General features: G+C 44.1%; 1 protein-coding gene across 1 annotated transcript in view; it reads left to right on the top strand.

Annotated features, from left to right (window-relative positions):
- Baz1b (bromodomain adjacent to zinc finger domain 1B) overlaps window positions 1–22,912 on the top strand; it is a 60,939-nt gene extending 38,027 nt beyond the window's left edge. Inside the window, exons 10-19 of the mRNA XM_027416175.2 lie at window positions 4,598–4,703; window positions 6,270–6,368; window positions 7,555–7,732; window positions 9,255–9,437; window positions 12,560–12,707; window positions 14,292–14,439; window positions 17,032–17,147; window positions 19,399–19,541; window positions 20,545–20,648; window positions 20,895–22,912. Of these exons, the coding sequence (XP_027271976.1) occupies window positions 4,598–4,703; window positions 6,270–6,368; window positions 7,555–7,732; window positions 9,255–9,437; window positions 12,560–12,707; window positions 14,292–14,439; window positions 17,032–17,147; window positions 19,399–19,541; window positions 20,545–20,648; window positions 20,895–21,252 (1,583 nt within the window). The 3' untranslated portion in view covers window positions 21,253–22,912. The remainder of the gene's footprint in view (window positions 1–4,597; window positions 4,704–6,269; window positions 6,369–7,554; window positions 7,733–9,254; window positions 9,438–12,559; window positions 12,708–14,291; window positions 14,440–17,031; window positions 17,148–19,398; window positions 19,542–20,544; window positions 20,649–20,894) is intronic.
- Window positions 22,913–23,751: the final 839 nt, after the last annotated feature.

The following is a 23,751-nucleotide window of genomic DNA, read 5'->3' on the forward strand; positions in this document are numbered from 1 at the left end:
ATTGTTTTGGAGGCTGTCTTATAGACCAGGCTGGCCTCTGCACAGAGATCCGCCTGTCTCTGCCTCCCAAGAGCTGGGATTAAAGGCGTGTGCCATCAATGCCCAGCTGAAGTGCTGTTTCTGTTGATTGTATTTTGTAAAAATGGAACATTTTTGTTTGAAACTGTCTTTTTCTATAGTTGAGGCTATTCTAGAACTATCAGTCCTCGGGCCTCAGCCTCTTAAGTGCCAGGGTTGCAGGTGTGCACCTTCACCCTGGCTTTGGGATACTATAAGTCGGTACTGTCTGTAGTTTTCACTAACTGATGCCATGCTGATCCCAGGTGCATGATTTCTTCATTACCATCCTAGCTTCTGTCTCAGCTTGGTGAAGATCAGTGTGTAGAGAGGAAAGAACCTAGTATCCCTGTTCCTAGCAAACGCAGAGAAGAGCTGATGCATGTGGATATAGATCTTACCAACATAGTTTTCAGATTTTGTACCTTAAAAATGTTTGTAAAGGTGTCAAGCCTAGAATTGAGGTAGTAGGCCAAGGAACCAGTTACTTGCCCTTGTTTTCTGCTTTTACAATTAATTCTGAAACATGTATTGTGCAAAGCAAATTTAGGTGTGCTGAGGATTTGACAGCAAAATAGACCAGGTCCTGAATGTCACTTCACTGTATAGTTCTAGTAAAGAGGAAATGGACAATGTTTAATTTTAAGTTAGTGGCTGCTTGTTGTGAAGGTAATCTCAGCACTGGACTCTGAGGCTGGAAGGCTGGAGGGCTGTGAATTTGAGACCACCATGGGCTACATAGTGACAGCCTGTCTCAAAACCCTGTGGGTGGGTACAGAAGGCTGACCAAGACTGAGGTACAAGGGACAGCTTGAACCCAGGAGTTGAACAGAACGATCACCAAGCAGGAGACCACCGCCTGTTTGTGATCTCATATAATTAGGAAGCTTTTGAAATCTTTTTTTTTTTTTTAAAGATTTTATAAGTATGCTAGGTAGTAGTGACCCATGCTTAAATCCCAGCATTGGGGAGGCAGAGGCAGATGAATCTTTATGAGTTTGAGGCCAGCCTGGTCTGCAGATCAAGTTTAAAGACAGCCAGGGCTATGCAGAGGAAACCTGTCTCAAAAAATCTAAAACAACAACCAAAAAACTTTATAAGTATGTATGTTTTGCTTGCATGTATGTGCAAGGTGGTACTGTGTGCATTTGGTTCCAGTGGAAGTCAGAAGAGGACATCAGATTATCTGGAACTAGAGTTATAGATATGCAGTTCTGGGATTTAAACCCTGGTCCTATGGAAGAGCAGCCAGTGAGTGCTCCTAGCCCCAGAGTCCTGCCTTTGGGCTCTTTTATGTAGTCTAGGACAGCCTTGAACTCTTGGTTCTCCTGCCCACCTCTCAAGTTTCTGGGATTACAGATATGCAACATCTTGCCTGATTGTTATTCTCTTTTTGAAATAAAAATACTTTGTTTCAAAATGACTTGGGTGGGTATGGATTTGATTTTATTTTTTAATGTCTGTGGCTGTTTTGTCTGTGTGTCTATCACCATCTATGCATAGGCCTGGTATCCTCTGAGGCCTAGGCAATTGTGAGCAACCCTGTCTCCAATAAATAAATAAATGGGTGATTTAGAAGAGTTATGAAGAGTTACTGAGGGGGCAGGAGAGATGGTTCAGTTGTTAAGAGCACTGGCTTTTCTTCCACAGGACTCTGGTTCAATGCGACTCCAATTCCAGGGGATCTGATACCTTCACACCAATGCACATAAAATAAAGTTAAATAATTTTTTCCCCCGAGACAGGGTTTCTTTGTGGATTTGGAGGCTGTCCTGGAACTAGCTCTTGTAGACCATGCTGGCCTTGAACTCACAGAGATCCACCTGCGCCTGTCTCCCCAGTGCTGGGAATTAAGGCGTTTGCCACCATTGCCTGGCAAGTTAAATTTTTAAAAAGGTCACTGATAATATTTTTCATCTGAATGCTGGTTATGAGGTATATTGATAAAATGTAAGTATAATCTTCTGGATAGCAGTGTGTATATGTATTGAATATATTCAAAAGGAAAGAAACTTTCATATATGAAGATGCTTGGGTTAGGTGATTTCTTTGTAGTTAGAAAACTTCCTCTGGGCTTTAATAGAAAGTTTGGCAGCATCTCCACCTCTGCCCACTAGATGTCAGTAGCCATGTTCAAATGTCTCCAACCTCTGCACATGTTCTCTGGTGGGCAGCTCCCCTCCTGGTTAAGAGCCTTGAGTTATAATAACCTAGTGAAGATTGCTTCTCAACTATTGCATTACTCTAAGAAGCTGTTTTTTTGTTTTTAATTTTTTTAGAGATTTATTTATTATGTATACAGTGTTCTGCCTGCATGTTTGCCTATAGGCCAGAAGAGGTACCAGATGTCATTATAGAAGGTTGTGAGCCACCATGTGGTTTCTGGGACCTCTGGAAGAATAGTGCTCTTAACTGCTGAGCCATCTCTCCAGCCTGTTTTCTGTTTTTTTGTTTTGTTTTGTTTTTTTTAAGAACTTGTTTTTATTTTAAAATAGTACTTGATTTTAGAGACACTCCTAATAGAAACTTAATACTCACAGACATTAATAAGAAAACCACTAATTTCTTTGTATAGCCAAATACATGGTAAATTTTTATTTTTATTTTTTAGTTTTTCAAGACAGGGTTTCTTCGTGTAGCCCCAACTGTTCTGGAACTCATTCTGTAGACCAGACTGGCCTTGAACTCATAGAGATTCACCTGCTTCCACCTTGGAAGTGCTGGGATTAAAGATGTGTGTCATCACTGCCGGCCTGAAAATTACTTTAATTATAGATTATATCACCTTGTAGAAAATTCTGGTTTTGGTTTACTTTACAAATACTCTAGGAACTGTGTGAGGCAGTTGAACTAGAGAACAGTTGATTGTGAAGTCAGAATTTTCAGATTTGGAAGTGATTCCCTCAGGGTGTGGGGATGTTTGATACAAGTATATTTCAAAAGCTTGTGGAGAGCATTCTAGTGGATTTTTTTCTATATTACATTTGTATTTATGTGTGGTAGTTCATGCATATAGAGCTAAAAGGACACCTTGTAGGAGTTGATTTTCTTTACCATGTTGGTTCTGGGAATTGAACTCAGATTTGCAGGCCTGGTGGCAGGCACCTTTACCTGCTGGGCCATCTCTTTGGCCTCTAGTGGATTTTTTAGTTTATCTTAACCTAATTAATATCTTTTTTGCAATTTTTTATTTAAATTCCTTAATTACTACTCATATTTACATATCCATCCATCGCGGTCCCCTCCCCCCCCAGCTTGCTTGCTTGCTTGCTTTCCTTCTTTCTTTCTTTTTTTTTTTTTTTTTTTGAGACTGGGTCTCAGTATGTAACCTAGAAGTTGCTGTCATGGAGTTCACAGAGATCTCCCTGCTTCTGCCTTCCAAGTGCTGGAATTAAAGGTTGAGCCACCATGTCCTGCAAAAGGAACGATTTTTTAGCTTTGATATAAATTATTTAATCATTTCCATCCTAGCATCAATTTTATGTTTGGTTGTTTTTTTGTTTGTTTGTTTGTTTTGTTTTGTTTTGTTTTTTGGTTGGTTTTTGTCTCACTCTGTAGACCAGGCTGGCCTCAAACTCAGAGATCCACATTCTCACATTCCTCTGCCTCTGAGTGCTGGAATTAAAGGCATGTACCCACTGCCCTGAAAGATCAGTTTGCTTAAGGTTTAAACTGCAGTTATTCAACTGTAGAGAATAAATATAGATGCTTTTGATTTATGGCAGTTGTGTATGATAATCTCATTAAAAATGTAATGTACTGTGTATTGAGAATGCATGTAATACTCCTACCCTACCAGATGTGCAGTTAGCCCCATAGCTGCTACTTGCAGTGTGGAGTACCAGTTGTTTGGCATGGCTGCCTAGCACTGTGAAATGCCAGCCTTGGGAAAGACTTGGGAATACAGTTTCTAGTAGGAACTGGGTGTTGCTATTTCTATAAAACAAAAAAGTTGGGGACCATGCATACTATATATACACGATATTACTATCTACTGTTTTAAAACATTTGTTTTTTTCTTGTTTTTTCTTTTTATTTAACAAGCAGACACTTTCTCAAGGTTTGGAGTTTCATTTTTCCTCATAGTATAACTTTGCATCTTATGTAATGATCTTACATAACATGAATACTCATGAACCTAGGAATAGGAGTATTTTAGATAGTTCCTAAATTTTATTAATTAAAATTTAAGTTTAGTAACTATAAACATGTTCTATGATTGATACACAGCATTTACACAGCATTTGTAGATTGTTGGGCTGGGCATGGAGTCTGCTTAGTTTTTGTTTTTTGTTTTTAAGTAATTTATTGTTTATATGTACATTGGTGTTTTGCCTGCATATCTGTGTAAGGGTGTAGGATCCCCTGGAACAGGAGTTAGGCAGTTATAAGCTGCCATGTGGGTGCTGGGAATTGAACCCATGTCCTCTGGAAGAGTAGTGGCCAGTGTTCTTAACCACTGAGCCATCTCTCTGCTTAGATTATTTAACATGGCATTGGGTTTTTAATGTATTAAACTTAACATTTGTGTTTTTCTTAGGTAAGAAAGCAAACTTAGGCAAAAATGCAAGTGTGAATGCACACCATGGATCAGCGCTAGAAGCTGCTGTGGAGACCACGGTGCCCAAGCAAGGACAGAACCTTTGGTAATAGCAAGACCCATTGACTTGCTCATTTTTATTCCTTTCCAAAAATATATAAAATAGTGACATTAAGGATATTTTGTGTTGCTTGGTTTTTGTATATCAAAGCTTACTGTTGGGCATGAGTTGCATCTCCAGCAGCTCATAAACTATGAGTGATTACATTCCTGTAATCCCAGCACTCAGGATGTGGAAGCAGGAGGATCAGGAGTTTAAGGCCAGCCTGGGCTACATGACACTCTGTCTCAAAAGAAACATCAAAAAAAAAAAAAAAAAAAACCCAAAAACAAAAAGCTCACTGTTTTAAAACCAAATGTGATAGCCAGCTATTATCTTTTGGTAACCAGCAATTTTTCTCAAAGTTTAGAATTTGATTCTCAGCTTGTTCTTGTTTGATTTCTGTTGCTGAGATTAAACATTGTGGCCAAAAACAGTTTGGGGAGGAAAGGCTTATTTTAGCTATAGGTCTCCTTTATAATATAATTTTGTATATTATGAGCTGGGTTCACCCCATTCTGTTTTTGTTTTTTTTCCATTACAGGGTTTCTCTGTGTAGCCCTAACTGTCCTGCAATTCGATCTTGTGGATGAGGCTGGCCTCAAACTCACAGAGATCCACCTGCCTCTGCCTCCCAAGTGCTAGGATTAAAGGCACGCACCACCGACGGGCTGAATATATCTTATGTAGTATTGCCACATGCTCCTGTTCTGGGTCAGAAATACAAAGATTCTTTTTGTTTTTGTTTTTTAAAGATTTTATTTGTTTATTATTATTTGTTTATTATCTGCATGCATACTTGCACACCAGAAGAGGACACCAGATCTCATTATAGATGGTTGTGAGCCACCATGTGGTTGCTGGGAATTGATCTCGGGCCCTCTGGAAGAGCAGCCAGTACTCTTAACCTCTAAGCCATCTCTCTAGCCCAATAAGAAGTATTTTGAATTTGGTGATTATGCTTTGCAAACAATATAAAAGTAAAATTAAGACACAAGTTATTAAGTAAATTTTACTCATTGAAAAGAATTTTAAATAGCTATTGGTCTCTGTGTATATACAGTTCTTTAGGCAAAGAACTATATTTTGAGAAGGTCTTTGCTACTTTTGATTGCATAAAATAGGTTTCGTACAAACACATATCTTAGTGCTTTAGTTTGAGGTTTATTTTTTTTTTTTTTTTAGGTTGTACGGGCAGGTATTCTATTGCTTTTATAAAGTCTGTCTCAGCTTAGTCATGGTGACGCACACCTTTAATCCCAACATGCAAGGGACAGAGGCAGGCGGATATCTAAGTTTGAGGCTAGCTAGGTCTACAGAGCAGATTCCAGGAAAGGCAGGGCTACACAGGGCAACAAAGGTCTGTATTGTAGCAGGAGACCTTGGCTCCACCTATAACTTATTTATTGCAGAAGACCTTGGCTCCTCCCATAACCTACAATAAAGTTAACATTAAGCCCATGGGAATAGTAAATTAGGTGTTCTTAGTAGACTCAGACTGAAAACAATCTGAGACAGCATACACTTTGATTTTAGTTTTTCCAACTTGTAAGGTTTGTTTTGCTTTTGCAGGTTCCTATGTGATAGTCAGAAGGAACTGGATGAGTTGCTCAACTGCCTTCATCCTCAGGGAATAAGAGAAAGTCAGCTTAAAGAGAGACTGGAGAAAAGGTAAGGGTTTCCTCTTGTTGCTCACATTTTCTCAGTGTAAATATCAATATCTGAGCAATGTAGTTTTGAAAGAGTCCCTATGTAGACCAGACTGGCCTCAAACTCAGAGGTCTGCCTTCCTCTGCCTCCCTAGTGCTAAAAATGTATATCATGATGTCCAGCAGCAAGATGTTTTTGGTTTGGGCTTGTTTGTATATTTTCTTTTCCGAGTTTTTGTTTGTTTTGTTTTTTCAATTTACGGATACTAGTAAATGTATGTCTGTAACATGTGTGTACAGTGTCCTGGAGGCCAGAAGAGGATGGGGATCCCCTGGGACTGGAGTTTCAGATGGTTGTTAGTCACCATGTAGATGTTTAGCAATCAAAACTTGGGTCCTCTGGAAGAGCAGTCAGTGTTCTTATTTGTTGAGCTATCTCTCCAGCCTCATCTTACATACTTGTTTGAAACAGGGTCTTATGTAGCCCAGAGTGGCCTTAAACTCACTGTATAGTCAAGATGGAACCTTCTAACCTCTATGTGGTGGTGCAGGCCTCAAGCAGCTCTTGGTTAGAGCTGTGTACAACCATAGCTAGTTTTTTGTTGATAATCTGTTAAAGTTACAAAAATAAGTGTAACATTGTTGTTGACGTAGCTTGTAATCTTTTTGAACATCATGTTCATTTGGAAAAATATACATTTAGGTCATACATGATCCAAGGTGTTGTCTTTGACTAGTTTGTGCCCTGCACCAAGGTGTAAGCCATTTTGGTTAAGCAGTATTGCAAAATGCATTCCTATTTGAATTAGTGTTCAAAACTGATCTGTCAATATTCATGATAGATCAGAGGTACCATAAATGTCTATCAGTTGATCAGCAGAAAAACAGAACATGACACCTCCAAACAGCCTATTACTCACTTAAAGAAGGGTGGGAGCTGGAGAAATGATTGCACAGAACACATACAGACAAAGGACCAATACACTTAAAAAAAATAAAGAGTGAAGCACTAGTTTGTACTGCCACCTGGGTGTCAAAATATTGTGCTAAGCAAAAGAAGCCAGACATGAAACGCTGCATATCATATGATTCTGTTTCTGTGAGGCATCAACGTCTAGTATAGGATAATTCAGAAACTGAGAGGCAGTAATCAGCTGCTGGGAGATGCAAAAGTACCTCTAAATGTTTTTCCTCATCAACTCCTGTAGATACCAAGAAATTACCCACTCCATTTATCTGGCTCGGAAGCCAAATTTGGGTTTAAAATCTTGTGACGGCAACCAGGAGCTCTTGAACTTCCTGCGGAGTGATCTTATTGAAGTGGCAACAAGGCTACAGAAAGGAGGACTTGGCTACATGGAGGGAACGTCAGAGTTTGAAGCCCGGGTAAGAGGGCAATACCCGTGAAAGCTGCTACTCTAGAAGCTCAGCTCGGAAACATTTCCAGAGCTGCTGTCTTATCTGCGGAAAAAAAGCTTAGATCAAGTTTATGTTTGGGTTTGTTTTGTATAATACATGTGGGACCAAAAGTTTATATAATTTTTTTGTCATCTCTTTTGTTGCTAAATATTTATTGGGAAATGGGTCAAAACCAGTTCTTTCTCTTGCTGACATTGGGTTATTTTTCTTTCTTGCTTGCTCTTTTACTTTAGGCAAGATTTACTATGTAGCCCTGACAAAAACTCACTATGTAAGATCAGGCTTGCCTCAAACACAAACACAGTAATCTCTTGAATCTGCTTCCTGAGTGCTGGCTGTAAAGGTGTACACCACTACGCCTGACTATATTTTAAATTGGTATGCCTCATGTAACTGATAAGGCAGATAGTAGTGCACAGTGGTTAAGAATACAGTTTTTCGTGCCAAAGGAGTAGCTCAGTAATTAAGACCATATACTGCTCTTGTCAGTCAGCTCACAGCCACCTATACCTCCAGTTCTAGAGGATCAGATACTTCTGGCCCCTTTGGCCATTGCAGTCTTGTGCATATACTCCAAGGAGAAACATACATATAATTTAAAATAAATCTTTATAAAAAACACAAGCCAAGCATGATATTGCATGCCTTTAATCCCAGCACTTGGAAGGTAGAGGCAAGTAGGTCTTTATGATTTGGAAGCCAGCTTGGTCAAACAGTGAGTTTCAAGACAGCCAGGATTAGTTAGACCCGGTATCAAAAAAATTTTTTTTTTTTAATTTTTAATTTATTTAGTTTCCCTTTTCTTTTGAGACAGTGTGTTACTATGTAGGTTAGGAACTTGATATGTCCACCCGTCTGTCTCCAACTTAAGACATCTGCCTCTGCCTCCCAAGTGCTAGGATTAAAGATTTGTACCACTTGTGCACATGTGTTCTTGTCCTGGAAAGCAGAGGTGCTGGATCCCACTGGAGTTGCATAACTGGTGATTGTGAACCTCCTAACATAGGTGCTGGGATCTGGTTCCCTGCAGCTGCACATTTAGTGATTTAGTGCCTGACTCTTTATCCATAAAATAAACAAAGGTTGAGGGAGATGCAAGAATGTGAAGCTCAATGCCTGACCTCAGCCAAAAAGTAAGGAAGACTCAAGCCTTCTCATACCTGTCTTTGCTTTTCCTGCCTGTGTTTTAGTTTTGTGGTACTGATATTTAAACCCACAGCCTCACACATGCTAGTCACACCATTTATGTCTAAGCCCTCTAGATTGCCCTGAATGTAGTGGGTAATAATTACTGAGTGGAAGGATTCCTTGGATGGAATTTCAGTGTTCTTGATCCTTTACTGGGGAAGTGGAGGTAGTCAGATATTGTTAAACACATAGTCCTTTAACCAAGGCATGCAGGTAATTCATGTTAGGAAGTTTATTGGCAGACTTCTTTCTTTGTCTTCTTGTCATCCTCTCCGACTCATTTTTAAATCCTTCCCTGTAGGTCACCTCCTTAGAGAAACTGAAGGACTTTGGTGAGTGTGTCATTGCCCTTCAGGCCAGTGTCATAAAGAAATTTCTGCAAGGATTCATGGCTCCCAAACAAAAGAAAAGGAAAGTCCAAAGTGAAGACTCCACAAAGTCTGAGGAGGTGGATGAAGAGAAAAAAATGGCCGAGGAAGCAAAGGTATTAAGTTACTGAATCTGAGCTGTGGATCCTTGCCGTAAGTGACTTATAATCTGAGTACAGGAATGAGAAGCAAGGAGGCAGTTACATATAGGATAAGCTATCGAGTTAGTTATGCTCTAATCACTGCATGATGGAAGTACAGTAAGGCAGAAAGTACCCTGAGCATGCTTGTCCTTGTCACTTAGCATTTGGTAAGCTGTGAAGCCCCAGTTCTTTCCCATAGTAACAGTGTAGCCAGCTGATGGCTGTGGCTCCCTGCTGTTGCTCAGCCTCACCAGATAGGATTGTGCTTGTGTCATCATTTCATCACTGGCTCAGAAAAGCTTACATCGGGTTTCGACTAAACGAAGGTCCCCTCTATACCTTCTCAGAACTCAAGACACACATGGTGTGGTGGCGAAGGCCTTTGATCCCAGCTCTCCAGAGATGGAGGCAGGAAGGTCTCTGAGTTCAAGGCCAGGGCTACATAAAGACTGTGTTGGGGTGGGGGTTGTTCAGGCCATCATGAGTCCAGGCCTTCTGTGCTGATAAAAAGGAGTAGTGCCTCAGCAGACTTGTGAGGGTGCCAGGGTGGTCAGAGCTTCCCAGCAGTTGGCGTGGGTTCTGAAGTTTAAATTAAAATGGAGTTTGTCTCTGTCACAGACAAATTTACATTTCTTTTGTTTTTGTAGTAGTCTCATGGTGCTGGCCTGAAACTCTTTTTGTTTGTTTCTTTGTTTTCTGTTTTGTTTGTTTGTTTTTGGAGACAGGGTTTCTCTGTGTAGCAGCTTTGGCTGCCCTGGAACTGCTTTGTAGATCAGGCTGTCCTTAAACTCACAGAGATCCACCTGTTTCTGTGCTGGGATTAAAGGTGTGTGCCACCCCTCTCTGGAACTCTTCGTGTAAACCAGACTGACCTTAAACTGACAGAGATTCTACCTGCCTCTGCCTCTGCCTCTGCCTCTGCCTCTGCCTCTGCCTCTGCCTCTGCCTCTGCCTCTGCCTCTGCCTCTGCCTCTGCCTCTGCCTCCCAAGTGCTATAATGAAAGGTGTGTGCTGGTGGGGTGCTGGGGACTGAACTGGAGTCCTCTACAAGAGCAGCAAGTACTCTGAGCCAACTCTCCAGGCCTCTGGTATCTAATACCTGTTTTGTTTTTTTAAATTGAGAAAGATAGTATATACTTTAAGAAAATCCTGGGTGTTATTCGGCATTCTCTCCTGCTTCTGTCTCAGCCTCTTAGATGTTGGGATATAACAAATGTGTGTCACTGTGCCCAGCTTTGTTTGGCTCTACTTTGCTTGCATATGTTCTGATAATCCTATTGTCTTTTAATTTTAATTTTCTATTTTATTTTTGTTTGTTTCACTCTAACTCAGGCTGACTTTGAACTCTTAGTGATCTTCCTGCCTCAGCCTCCCAAGGGCTGAAGTTACAGATCTGAGCCACTGTGGGAGTCTGCAAACACCACTGCCAGCAGAGTAATGATCCAAGGGAGGCAAGAAAACAGTTTAATTCAATACAACTAAGTAGCCAGTGTTGCTTCAAACTTGAGAGTCTGACCCTGAGTGGTTTATTTTAGGCATATTTAAGCACAGTGCAGTTTGGTCAAAATTTTCCTGGTGATAATTAACTCAATCCCATGTGTACACCAAAGCAAAGAGTAAACTAAATAGAGACTGGAGGTGACTACGTAAAGATGGGTTCTATAGATTGACTGAGAAAAAGCAAGCTTAGGATAAAGGTCTAAAGAAGGGTCTGGTGAGATCTCCAGCCACACGGATAATGCAGTGTCACCACACTAGAAAAGCATGTCTGCTTTCAACCTTCTGGGAGGGTAACACGTTATGCATCCCCTCCTTTGAAGCAAAAACCCTGTGTTTTTAGCATTCCAGGTTCCCTAATGCTTATCTGTGAGCACAGGGACCTCCATGTCTCCTACAAGATACTTGACCTGGCTTAACTTTTCTTTGTTATTTTAGTTGTATAAATTTATAGTGTATAATATGATAACTCAGTATGTGTACACAGTGTTGTGGATAGTGATCAAATCAGAGTAGCTAGCCTTCCCCCTCTTTAAACACACATCTTTTTTTTTTTTTTTAGATTTTTTTTATTTTATGTAAATGAATGGCTTGCCTACATGCATATATGTATGTGTACCTCATATGTTTTTGGTGCCCACAGAGGTAAAAGAGACAGGATGTTAAATATCCTGAACTGGAGGTAAGGGTTGGTATGAACCATTGTGTGGGTTCTGAAAACTAAACCCAGGTCCTCTGCTAGAGCAGCCAGTGCTCTTAACCACCTTGCCATCGTTAGCCCCATTTAAACACTCTAATACCTAATAACTGCAAATTTATGAGGTATTGTGTTAATATTTAAAAGTGAACTCACAGTTGCTGGGCAGTGGTGATACACTCCTTTAATCCCAGCACTTCAAAGGCAGAGGCAGACTGATTTGTATGACTTTGAGGACAGCCAGGTCTATACACAGAGAAATGCTATCTCAAAAAAACAAAAAACAAAAAATGTAAACTCTTCGTGAATTTGCTTGTCTTTCTGATGCAAAGACCTCATAGATATTTCATGAAACAGTTCTGTGTTGGTGGGTTATGTTTTTCATTTTGAATGGTGCTTTGTGAAAAACTCTGTGTAGCCTTCTGTCCTTTCCAAGTCAGGATAGCTGTCTTTGTAGTGATGAGGGAATTGGCTGGTGGTGTGATTTGACATGTAAGCTCCTTCCTGGATACTGTCCACTTCCTAACCAGAGGCCCACTACCCATTCCAAGCTGGGGGACTTCTAGCAAAGTAAGGTGCCTGCTGATCAAGAGTTTTGTAGGCCATACATTGATGCTTATGCTGGTGTATATTCCTACATGTAAATGATACAGCATTCTTAAGTGATTTCACTGGAAGATACATGTTGCTTCTCATCCCCACTCCATATTTAATCTTGATGTGATCTTTGCCTAGTTTGTTTTTTATCCTTTGTAGCATTGGGGTGTGGGGGTGCTCTATGGCTTTAATGAAACTCTAGGAGGCAGATATCCTTAGAGCTCTATTATTTGTCTGCACCCTTCCCAGCCCTCTCATTGCTTGGAGGTCATGGTCATGATGGGAGGCTGTTTTACTTGCTTAGGTTGCCTCTGCTCTGGAAAAATGGAAGACAGCAATCCGTGAAGCACAGACCTTTTCAAGAATGCACGTTCTACTTGGGATGCTTGATGCCTGTATCAAGTGGGATATGTCTGCAGAAAATGCTAGATGCAAAGTTTGTCGGAAAAAAGGTATATATTGAGGAGAGTTGCTCATCTAAGTGTTTGGGACTAAGCTTTCCATTCTCAAAATCTTTTTCCTCTGAAGTAATTTTTGGTACACAGTTTCATCCCTCTCGTGTATATGCACATTCTAAGTGTGGTAGAACAATCTCATGCTGGTGAGTCAGCATGTGCTCACATGTGCAGTATGTGGCTGGAGCAGCTGCTGCTTTAGTCTTTAGAGTTTCTACAGGAGCAAATTAGTTGATCTAAAATGTATAGTCCTTTAGACATCTTAACGCATTTGTCACATGTGAGATGAGGTTGGTGCTTCCAGCAGGGGGCAGTCTTTGCAAATTGCACACACAAACTGCATCCTTTAGCCCTGAATGCAGAGAATTTGGAAATTTTTATGCTGAGATCCTTCACATGACTTACTTCTTCTTCTTGGCTAATGCTACCTTATGAACTAGCTTAGTGCTCAGTTTCCAAAGTAAAGCACTATGTAGACTCAGTTGTTGTAAAACTGACCTAAGATGAAAGTTGGCAAAGGGAATAAATCATAGGAAGTTTATATAGCATACTTTCAAATGTAAAGAGACAAGATCACTTAGGTTCCATGCCAGATATGTTTGGGATAGTTTTGGGATCCAATGGCAGTCTCCAGCCATTGCTTGATTATTGCTGCCTTTTAGTTAACACACACACACACACACACACACACACACACACACACACACACACACACACGATTTAACAATTGTTTTATTTATTCACTTATTTCAGGTTAGAGTCTTAGTATATAGCTCTGGCTGCCCTGAAACTCATAAATACCCACCTGTTTCTGCCTCTTGAGAGCCCAGCTACCTCCTAGCAAATGCTAATTGTCCTGCCCTGGTTCTTGGTAGTTCTGAGGAGATAAGTTAGGAACCCTCCCTGAATTGCCCTATTTTCAGAAAACAAATGCGTTTAAAAAAAAAAAGCAGGCTAGAAACTTTAGTTGGTAAAATGCTTGCACATAAGCACAAGGACCATTGTTGCATTGGTGGCCCCACATAAATGTTGATTGGGCATGGAGGCCCAGCTGTCATGGCTCTTGGGCAATGGAGACAAGGGTTTCACAGAACTGGTGTCCAGTTCTGGACTCAAGTAAAAAAACTCTGCCTCGGTATATAAGGTGGGAGCTGTAAATGAGATGGCTAATGTCAGCCTCTAGCCTCCACACACGTGCGCACACAGCAAAGAGGCAGCTAAATTTGATTGTGTGTACCTGTTATCCCATCATTTGGGAGGCAGTTGGGGGGATCCTTCACAAAGTTCCAGGCCAGGGTGGGCTATACAGTGAAAACTTGTCTTGAAAGAAAGAAAAGGAACTGGAGAGATGGCTCAACCCTCAGAAGTGCTTTCTGCTTTTCCAGAGGACTCAGGTAGGGCAGTTCACTGGGACTCCAGCTTCAGGGGATCCAGCCAGTGCTCTCTCCTGGTTGACAGATTCTCAAACACACGTGGCATACTCCTACAGACATATATGGACATAAATAAAAATAAATCTTCACAAAGAAAAGAGAGAAGCGCTGTGCTGCCAACAGTTCTATGTGGCCCCTGTCTTTGCAGGTGAGGATGACAAGCTGATCCTGTGTGACGAGTGTAATAAAGCCTTCCACTTGTTCTGTCTGAGGCCGGCCCTCTATGAAGTACCAGACGGGGAATGGCAGTGTCCAGCTTGCCAGCCTCCTACTGCCAGGCGAAACTCCCGTGGCAGGTGAGAATTTTTTTATTTTAAAAATAAGTGGAGGGCTGGGGAGATAGCTCACTTGGTAGAATATTCACTTAGCTTGCCCAAGCCCTGAATTTGATCCCTACTGCTACTACATAGTCAGGCATGGTAGCATGTGTTTGTGATCCCAAACACTAGGCAGGTGGAAGCAGGGGATCAGAAGTTCTGGGTCATCTTGGGTTGCAAAGCAAGTTCCAGGGCATTCTATACTATATGAGACCACCAAATAAGTTGATAGGTAAAGTAGCTTCAGTTACTCAAACTGACCGTTTCCAAGGAGCCTTATGCTCATTTGGGTGCAAAGCTTGGTCATTTGTGGAACAGCAGTCTGGGCTTAGCTGCTGTTATATCACTTCTGTTTGGGATGCTTGGGGTGGGGGTGGGGGTGTGCACGCATCTCTGTGTGTGTGTGTGTGTGTGTGTGTGTGTGTGTGTGTGTGTGTGTGTGTGTGTACATGCATGTTGTTTTAATTTTACTTTTTTATGTATGAGTATTTTGCCTGTGTGTGTGTGTATAAATAATGTGTGTGCCTGCTACCCATGGAGGTCAGAAGAGTGCATTGGCTCCCCTGAAACTAGAGTTGTGATAATTGCAGGCTACCATGTGGGTGATGGGAAATGAACCTGGGTCCTACAAGAGCAACAAGTGCTCTTATCTACTCAGCCATTCAGCCATCTGGTTTTGTTGAATATTGACATTTCTGCTTTTCACTGTTAGGCCGGCACTGCCGGTCCCACCCCAACCCCCATGCACTTGAAGGCACTCATGCTCGTGCACACACCCACACCCTTTTGCTTTGGTTTTTCAAACAGGGTTTCTCCGTGTAGTCCTGGATGTCCTTGAACTGGAAGGTCTGTCTGCCTCTACCTTCCAGATGCTGGGATAAAGGCTCTCACCAAGCCCAGCTGTCCCTCTTGCGCACACACTCCTTTTTTTTTCTACAGTTAATTAGGGTTTTAATGGGTATGGATATTTTGCCTGCATGTATGTTGTGTACCACATGTGTGCCTGCTGTACATGGAGGCCAGAAGAGGACACTGGGTCCCCTGAAACTCAAGTTACAGGTGGTTGTGAACCTCTGTGTGTGCTAGGAATTGAACCTGGACCTTCTAGGAAGAGCTGCCTGTGCTCTTAACTCTGAGCCATCTCTCCAGCCCCTTGATACACTTTCTTCTCAGGTAGCAGTGGCATTTCCTCCTGCTGTTACCTCATTGCTTACAGCATAGCTGCTTCTACAGGTGGTTGTTGCTGACTATCTGCACAGATCGTTGCTTTCCGTATCCATGTTTAGTTTCCTTTCCCTGGGATCTATTTGGACATGAACTTCCCTTCCTTTATTAATTAGCCAAATACTATCAACCCAGTGTCAGCTAGCTGTCTTTGAGTCAGTCTCCTGTTCCTCATTCTCTATGGCCCCCTACTGTTGTTACCACCCATCTCTCACTTGGGCTTCTAATGTGACTTTCAGCCCCTGTTCTCCCTCCCATCTGTGACCTCACTGGTAGAGACCAGAACGGCATACAGAAAACGAAACTGTTCTAAAATTAAGTTCAGACTCCTCGACCTTACTTTTGAGGCTCTTGACACATTAGACCTTTGAGGCCCTGTTCTCCTGTTTGTGTGCTTGTTACAGACTATTGTTCTTGCTGTCCCCCGGGCTTTCCAGCATCTAGCATCCTGTCTGTACAGCACTGTCCATTGGGTAAACTGCCTGAGGCCAAGCTGAAATTGCATTGCTTCTTTCAGAAGTCCTTATACCCTTAGAATAGGTGGCTCCTCCTGAGCAGCCCAGCTTTCCATCTTTAAAACAGAGTGGCACCCTGCAAGTGGAGGTGCTGCTTAGTCCTGGTCTTGTCACTACAGCTAGACCAGCACCTTTGAAGGCTCCTAACTAACATTTGCCAAGTCGCTGCTGTTGCTTTCTACATTGTCATTGGAGGCTGTGAAAGGACATTCTCACAGCCATTAGGTTGTCTTTCTTGTAAAAGGCAGAGCTGTTTGATCTCAACCACACTTTAACAGTCTTGCTGGTTTTCCCTCTCCCTTCATCCACCCCCACCTCCCAGTATAGGGACACAAGGCATGCTGCTCTAAAAAAGTACTTTGGACCAGCTATTCTTAGTTGGGATTAGTTGCTTTGTTGTGTGGTCATCTGCAAGCTGTCCCAGCTGCTGGAAGAGAGTCATCAAGGTGCAGTAAACACCTGCCTCTGGGCTCTAAGTCCTCTTAGTCCACCCTGGAGTTGGGGGCAGCTTTGGAATGTTACCTTATCAGGCATTTTGAGAGACAATAGTGTTTTATACTGTTTGTGGAGAGAAGAAGGGGTTGTATTTTGTTCTGGATCCCTACCCGTTGGTGTCCCCTAAACCCTTTTAGGCTGAACAGAGGGAGCCACACTGCTGAAGCATAATAGAAACCACTGGCCTATACTCAGAGGGTCTCTCCCCTCATTATCTGCTCCTCCTGGTCCTGAATGGACATGTCGCAGGGATCCTATGGGGTTTCAGGTCCTCTTAATCCACTCAGGTTTAAAATAAAATAGAATTGTGTCTCTACTTGGCCTTTCCCTTTCACAGGAATTACACTGAAGAGTCTACCTCTGAGGACAGTGAAGGTGATGAGAGTGGTGATGAAGAGGAGGAGGAAGAGGAGGAGGAAGAAGAGGAGGATTATGAAGTGGCTGGCTTACGGTGTAAGTGTCTGCTGTGGCATAGTTGCCCTCAGTCTTTCAACCTGACCAGAGAAGCCTGACTTGTTTGAGAAATTCAGCATTGCCTGTCTCTCTTGTGGCTGTGGGTGACTGAGCTGCCATGTATCTATATTGGTTTTCAAGGTGTCAGGGGGAGAGGGGGGCACAGATGGGATGGGCTAATGGCTCAGCAGTTAAGAGTCTATACTGTTCTTCCAGATGGCCAGTGTTCAGTTCCCAGTGTCCATGTTGGGCAGCTCACAACTGCCTGTAGCTCCAATTCCAGGGTATCTAGGACCCTTATCTGGATATATGCACACATATATGCACACATAAGCTCACACATGTACATATAATTAAAAATAGAATCTTCTTTTAAACTGTCAGGGAAAGATTCAGTTCAGCCAACAGCAGAGCGCTTGTTCTAAGATAGAGTGGAACTGAGGGTCTCAAGCATGTTTGTGACAAGGTTGGTGGTCTGACCCCATCCTGCACAGTGACAGTGGCCAGGGAGGTCTTTGGCCTGGGGGGTGGGGCTGATTTCAGGTATCACATGCTGATGGATGGCCCCTGGAGTGTACTTGGGAATGAGAAGGCTGGTTTTCTGTGGTTCAGTCAGGGATGTTGGGGAGGCCCAGTCTGGTCTCTGGGATAGTCATCAGCAAAAGAGACTTCATCAGTGGTGTTCCCAGCATCGATTCATCCTTTTGTGCTCCCTCCTCATGGCTGTCAGTATTATCATTGATGAAGCCAGGGGCTCCAGCCAGCCTTTCAGCAGCCCTTTCTGTAGGCGGTAGAGAGTAGACCGCAGCTCTCAAGAGCAGTGCAGCTCTGAACAGTTGTCCATACTGTGAGAGAGAAGCAGGTGTTTGCTCTGACCATTTTGTACTGCGGTGATGCATGTGTGTTCTAGCCTCCATGCTCAGATGAGGCTAACTTACCTTCCTCCCTCACAGTCCACAGCTATTGAATGAGTTTTCCCATCTCAGGCTCTTTTGAGACAGGAACTTACTGTGTAGGCCAGGTTTGCCTCAAGATTTACAGAGATCTGCCTGCTTCTGCAAAAATGCTCTGATTGAAGACATTTTTCCATTGGTGGAATTATAGGCTGTGCCACCACACTGAACTGTTGGTTCACAACATATGACTTCAGGTATGCCAGGGCCAGCCACCCTGGTTATGAAGAGACCCCTCATAACGAGTGATGTGTGGCATGGATGCACACTGTCTGAAGCCGTACAGCCAAGTGCAGCAGTGTGTTGAGTGTTATTTTCATGCTACTGATGCTCCCCTCTACTCCATGAAGGCAGTTGTTTTCTCTGGACTTGTAGGGCTGTTGCCTACCAAAAGAATTTAGGAAGTATTTGGTATTTCAGAGCCCTTGATGTCCTCAACCTTTCAAGCCACCAGTGTTGGTTCCCTGGTGCAATTTCAAGCCCTAGCACCTGAGCCTCAGCTTCTTCCCCTTCCTTCCTCATGAACCTTGTCTGGAGCTAGAAGCCTTAAAATAGCCACTGGAGGGTTAGCATGGTCCAGAAATAGAATGGGAGCATCATTCATTGGTTGTCCACATGGCTGCCTCGCTAAACACATTCTCTACCCAAATGTCATCTCCCCCCACCCCAGGTATTAGCAAGAAAAGGTCGTGGAAAATGTTTTAGTGGAGGAGAAGCCTTAAGCTAATCCTCGAAGAGAATGCTCCCAAGGGCGTCCCAAGGAATGCTGGTTCGCCTGCCCCTGAGCACCTGTCATCAACCAGAGACCCAAGTAGTCTAAGTGCCTTCATGTTTATTCTCTATAGGGCTGCCAGGAGGACTCTTAGGGAAATGGTCTCAGCTGCCATCTTGGTAGCATGAGAAAGAAGATCTTGACTTGGATTTGTATAATGCTATGGCCCCTAGTGTGAGTAAGCTTTTTGCTGAAAGCACTGGGTAATGAGCATAGGGTGATGGAAATTACAAGGCAAGGGCAGATTCCCTTGTACATGCAGTTCTTGGCTAAGTCTGGGCTACAAGAGAGCCACACATACTGCCATCTTAGGAAACGTTTTCCTCCTGAGTTACTTGATAATTGACCCCTGCAAAGACCTTGTCTTGAAATAACTGAACCAAGTGGGGACAGACCAGAAGTGCTAGGACCTAGCCTTCTGCAACCCCAGAAAGTCACTGGCTGCGTGATTGTGTAGTCTTGCCGCTCTCCCAACATAGATACAGCATGCTATTCTGTCCTGCTCTGAACCTATGTTTCATTTCAGTGAGACCTCGAAAGACCATCCGAGGCAAGCAGAGCACCATCCCTGCAGCAAGGCCAGGCCGACCACCGGGTAAGAAGTCACATTCTGCCAGGAGGTCACAGCCAAAGGCCCTACCTGTGGATGACACAGAAGTTGATGAACTGGTAAGAATTACTTAGTCCCCCCCTCTAGTCTTTGTATTCTGTATGTTCTAGTCCACCATGAGGAATTCACAAGGCAACAGGTGGAAAGGAGGCTCCCTTTCCTTCCCCTCCCCTCCCCCTGGGTTGGGGGCTGAGGGAGCAGATGGATGGGCCTCTGGACAGACTATACAGCAGGCCCTCCAGGAGCAGCTATGCCCGGCATCCTGCCTAGCCTTCAGACAGTCTCCCCTAGTTAGCAGCAGCCTGCAGTTCGTTAGGGACTTTAAAATAGTATCCATGTGTCTCTGGTAGGCCCAGAGGGATGGGCCCCTCCGTGGGAATGCCAGCAATGCCAGAGCTACTCACTGCTAGCCTGCAGCCACAGTTGTTAGGGTGTTGCCCCCACCCTTGTGTTATCAGCAATGTCATTTTTGCAGTTTAGTTTTAGATCTCACTTGAGCTTGAAGACTAGAAGGAAGCTCTCGGGAACTGTCTTGTCTTTACAGATCAGTTTGGACTTGAGGACATAAAGGAAGCCATTAGGGAGAGGAACAGTCCTTAAAGTTGCCAGTGCCTTGTGTGCAGTTCCTACTTCTGTGGCTGCCTAGAAGTGGGCCCCACCCCTTATCTCCTTCGCCACCTCCTCTCACAGTCTAGAAGAGCTGGGGGAGGGATCTACACCCCCTGATTTTCTTCTTAAGCATACCCTGCCCCACAGAGCTGGCTGCTGGGGTCAGCTGCTGCCTGGTTTCTGTGATTGTTTATGCCCATAATCCTGGATCCATCTCTCACAGGGTCAGTGTCCAGTTCTGAGCACCTGCTGCCTGCTTTCTGCTGCTTTGATCACTATCCTGACCCATCTTGAATATCACCCAACTTTGATGCCCAAAGAAGTGATGAAACTGTTTTCCTTTTTGTTTTAACAGATAGGTTTTTTTGTTTTTCATTTGGTTTTTTTCTTCCCCTGTCCTGTCTACTATTGTAACTCCTATAATGACTGGCACTCTGCTTCCTCTGGTGCTAGGTACTTCAGACCAAGCGTAGCTCGAGGAGGCAGAGTCTGGAGCTGCAAAAGTGTGAGGAAATCCTCCACAAACTGGTGAAGTACCGCTTCAGCTGGCCCTTCCGGTTAGTGTCCACCACTCGGGCTGCTCTAGCCCATTCCTTTTGAGACATGTCTTGGGAGAGACCGCCCTTAGAAAGTGATGTCAGGAGGTTAATCCTTACCAGTTCCTCCTCGAGGGGGTGAAGGCACTTGTCCCCTGGGTTGGCTGATCCCCAATTGATCCATGCTGCAAGCACCCTGGGGCTGGTTGCCTTGTTTTTAGTGGCCCTCAAGCGTATGTATGTTTCTCATTTGGTGTTTTTCTACAGGGAGCCTGTGACCAGAGATGAAGCTGAGGACTACTACGATGTTATAGATCACCCCATGGACTTCCAGACCATGCAGAACAAATGCTCGTGTGGGAACTACCGATCTGTGCAAGAGTTCCTCACTGACATGAAGCAAGTGTTTACCAATGCTGAGCTCTACAACTGCCGTGGCAGCCATGTTCTGAGCTGTATGGGGAAGACAGAGCAGTGTCTGCTGGCTCTGCTGCATAAACACCTCCCCGGCCACCCCTATGTCCGCAGGAAACGCAGGAAGTTTCCTGATAGGCTCGCTGACGATGAAGGGGACAGTGATTCAGAGTCTGTTGGACAGTCCAGGGGACGAAGACAGAAGAAGTAAAGAGCAGGGCCCTGGTGAGGCAGCCATGGAGGGGGGATAGGAGGAGAACATCAAGGGTGTGGGAGAGGCGGGGAGAAAAGCTTCCAGGGAAGTGACGGCAGCGTCCAGAAATGCCTGTCAGGCCAAGCTTGGGCTTTTTCTGCAACTCCCCATGGGGCTTTTTTCAAGCAAAGCCAAGCTCTTGGGGAGTATGATACTGGCCTGGTGAACCCTGCCCAGAAAAGCTAGCAGCAGAAGTGGGCCTCCTCACCTGAGTTCTGAGAGCTGGGAGAAGACTGGGTACAGCTTCTCCTGTGAGCTCTGCCCTCCTCCTCCTCTCCCTCCTCCTCTGCCCGCCTCATCTTTACAGCAGTGCCAAGCCCCCTGGTCTCCAGAGAGGGTACTGTACCCCACAGTAGGAAGGAGCACCATCTGGCCATGCTGGTCGAGGTGTGGATCTTTTTGAATTTATATTTATATACAGTCCTGTTTCTTATGTCCGCACTATCTCTTCCTCCTCCCTCTCAGGTGACAGTATCAGCTAGTGCCATACAGAGTTGTGTGTTCACCAGCATCTTGGGACAGTGTGGGCTTTGAATTGATCATGGCAGAGTAGAGGGATATTTTCTGGAGCTGCTCCTGAGCACCCTCCCCATTGCGGCAGCCCTTCCCCACCCTCACCCAGCTCACCGCCTCATAAAACCAAGCAAACGAAGGCACTTCCCGTAGAGACTGGAGTCCTGCTTTCAGTCATGCTGTGACCTTGGCTTTGACGGGTCTGGCCAGAGGGGTGTTGGAGCCCAGCCCACCCACAGACCAGACAAGCCCCTAGGGAGCCGAAAAAGAGCAGGAAGAAGTTAAAATGTTTAATTTTTTAAATTGACTTTTGTAGTTACTAAAGTTGCTTGTTTCCGCAGTGATATTGTATAAAGAACATCTTGTAAAATACTTGTCATCTTGCTTTGGCACATGTACAGTACAGTTTCTATGATATGTGTTCGCTTATTCCCCTCCGCAGAGAGGCCAGCGGGCAGCGGGATCTGGGTTGGAGCCCTCTCTCTGTCCTGATGGCACTCTACTTTCCTGTGGGCGCTTGCTCCTCCAGAGCCCATCTGCAGACCTAGTGCTCCTTCCAAATCTCCTCAGTGGACGGTAGTTGGTGTCAGCTACAGGAGCAGCTGGGGAGGGCCAGCTCTGCCCTTCGTAGCCTGTCTAGCCTCGTGTTGTATTTAGGCAAAAGTTTGTAGTCTGCTTCCCCTTTTATGACAGGTTTTGATAAAAGTACAAGACAGGGTTTAACTTTCTTTTCTATCGATTTTGAATTTGAAAAATGTGAGCCCCTCAGCTCTCCTTATTTAAAGGAAGGAAAGGAAGCCCACCGTATCAGGAGGCTCACAACTCTTGGGGCTAATGGAAGGCCTGGCTGTGACTTCTGTGTGTAGCACAGTCCAGTAGCTGAAGAAGGTTTCCCTCCCCTCTTCTGTAGGCTTGGTTGGGGTTAGCACTAACATTGATGCCGTGATCCTGGCACCACTGCCTCCCTGCTTCTAACGTGTTTTAGCAGAAAGCTGGTATTTCCACTGCAGTGACATCTGCATGGTGGCTTTTTAAATTGTCTTAAAGGAGGAAGGGCCGCGGTTAAGGGTAGACTTGTAATAAATTGGATTTCAAATAAACATTATGTACTTGTGTTTATAAAGAAGAGACAGCTCTGACGACTTCATTTTCTCTTGGGGGCAGTGGTGGGCAACACAGCCCCGGGAGCCGGGTCACTCCAGTCATGAACAGTGCACTGAATTGGCTTGCACTTGGCTCTTGCAGCTCCTTGTTTTAGTTGTGCTTCATTTTTTTTAAAGTCAGTGGATTTGAGTGGTTTCTTGCTGGGCAGCAGCAGCAGCTTGCCTATGGAATTGAATGGTTTTTGCTGGGCCTTTGTCACCCTAAGGAAGCAGTCAATCAGGAAGGGAATCAGAGAGACACGGGTCTGCCTACAGATGTTACTGACTTGCACCAGCCTGGCCTGCACTGAGCACAAGGAAGAAAACAGCCTCCTTAGACACTGCTGTTACCTCACCAGTTCAGCTCACCCACTCTGAGAAAGAGCTGTGCTCAGTGTCCTTAAGTGTCACTCGGCCCTACATCTACAAAGTCCTGTTCCTCAAATGGATATCCCAGGTACATGTGTGTGGAGCCATGCCGTCCTCCAGCGATGATCCTGGTCCTATTCCGCATCCTCCACCCATTCCCTCCAAGTCCTTTCTTGCCACATTGGCACCTAAGTAGCTACTGAAAGCCATGTCTGTACAGATGCTGAGCAAAGATGACAAGTTAAAGCTGGCCCAGGAAATTTAGACCTTTTTCAGAAAGTGACAGTGGCATAGCACCTACCTTGATCATACACCCCGATTCATCCCACCCCCATGAGAGGCTATGGCCTGCTCCAAACATGCCCTGCCATAGGACAGGGAAAACAGGTCTAGGCACCTAAAACTCCAGGCAGTATTTCATGCTCTGCCTCCC

This window comes from Cricetulus griseus, chromosome 4 (genome assembly GCF_003668045.3).
Source record: "Cricetulus griseus strain 17A/GY chromosome 4, alternate assembly CriGri-PICRH-1.0, whole genome shotgun sequence".
NCBI classification, from domain to species: domain Eukaryota; kingdom Metazoa; phylum Chordata; class Mammalia; order Rodentia; family Cricetidae; genus Cricetulus; species Cricetulus griseus.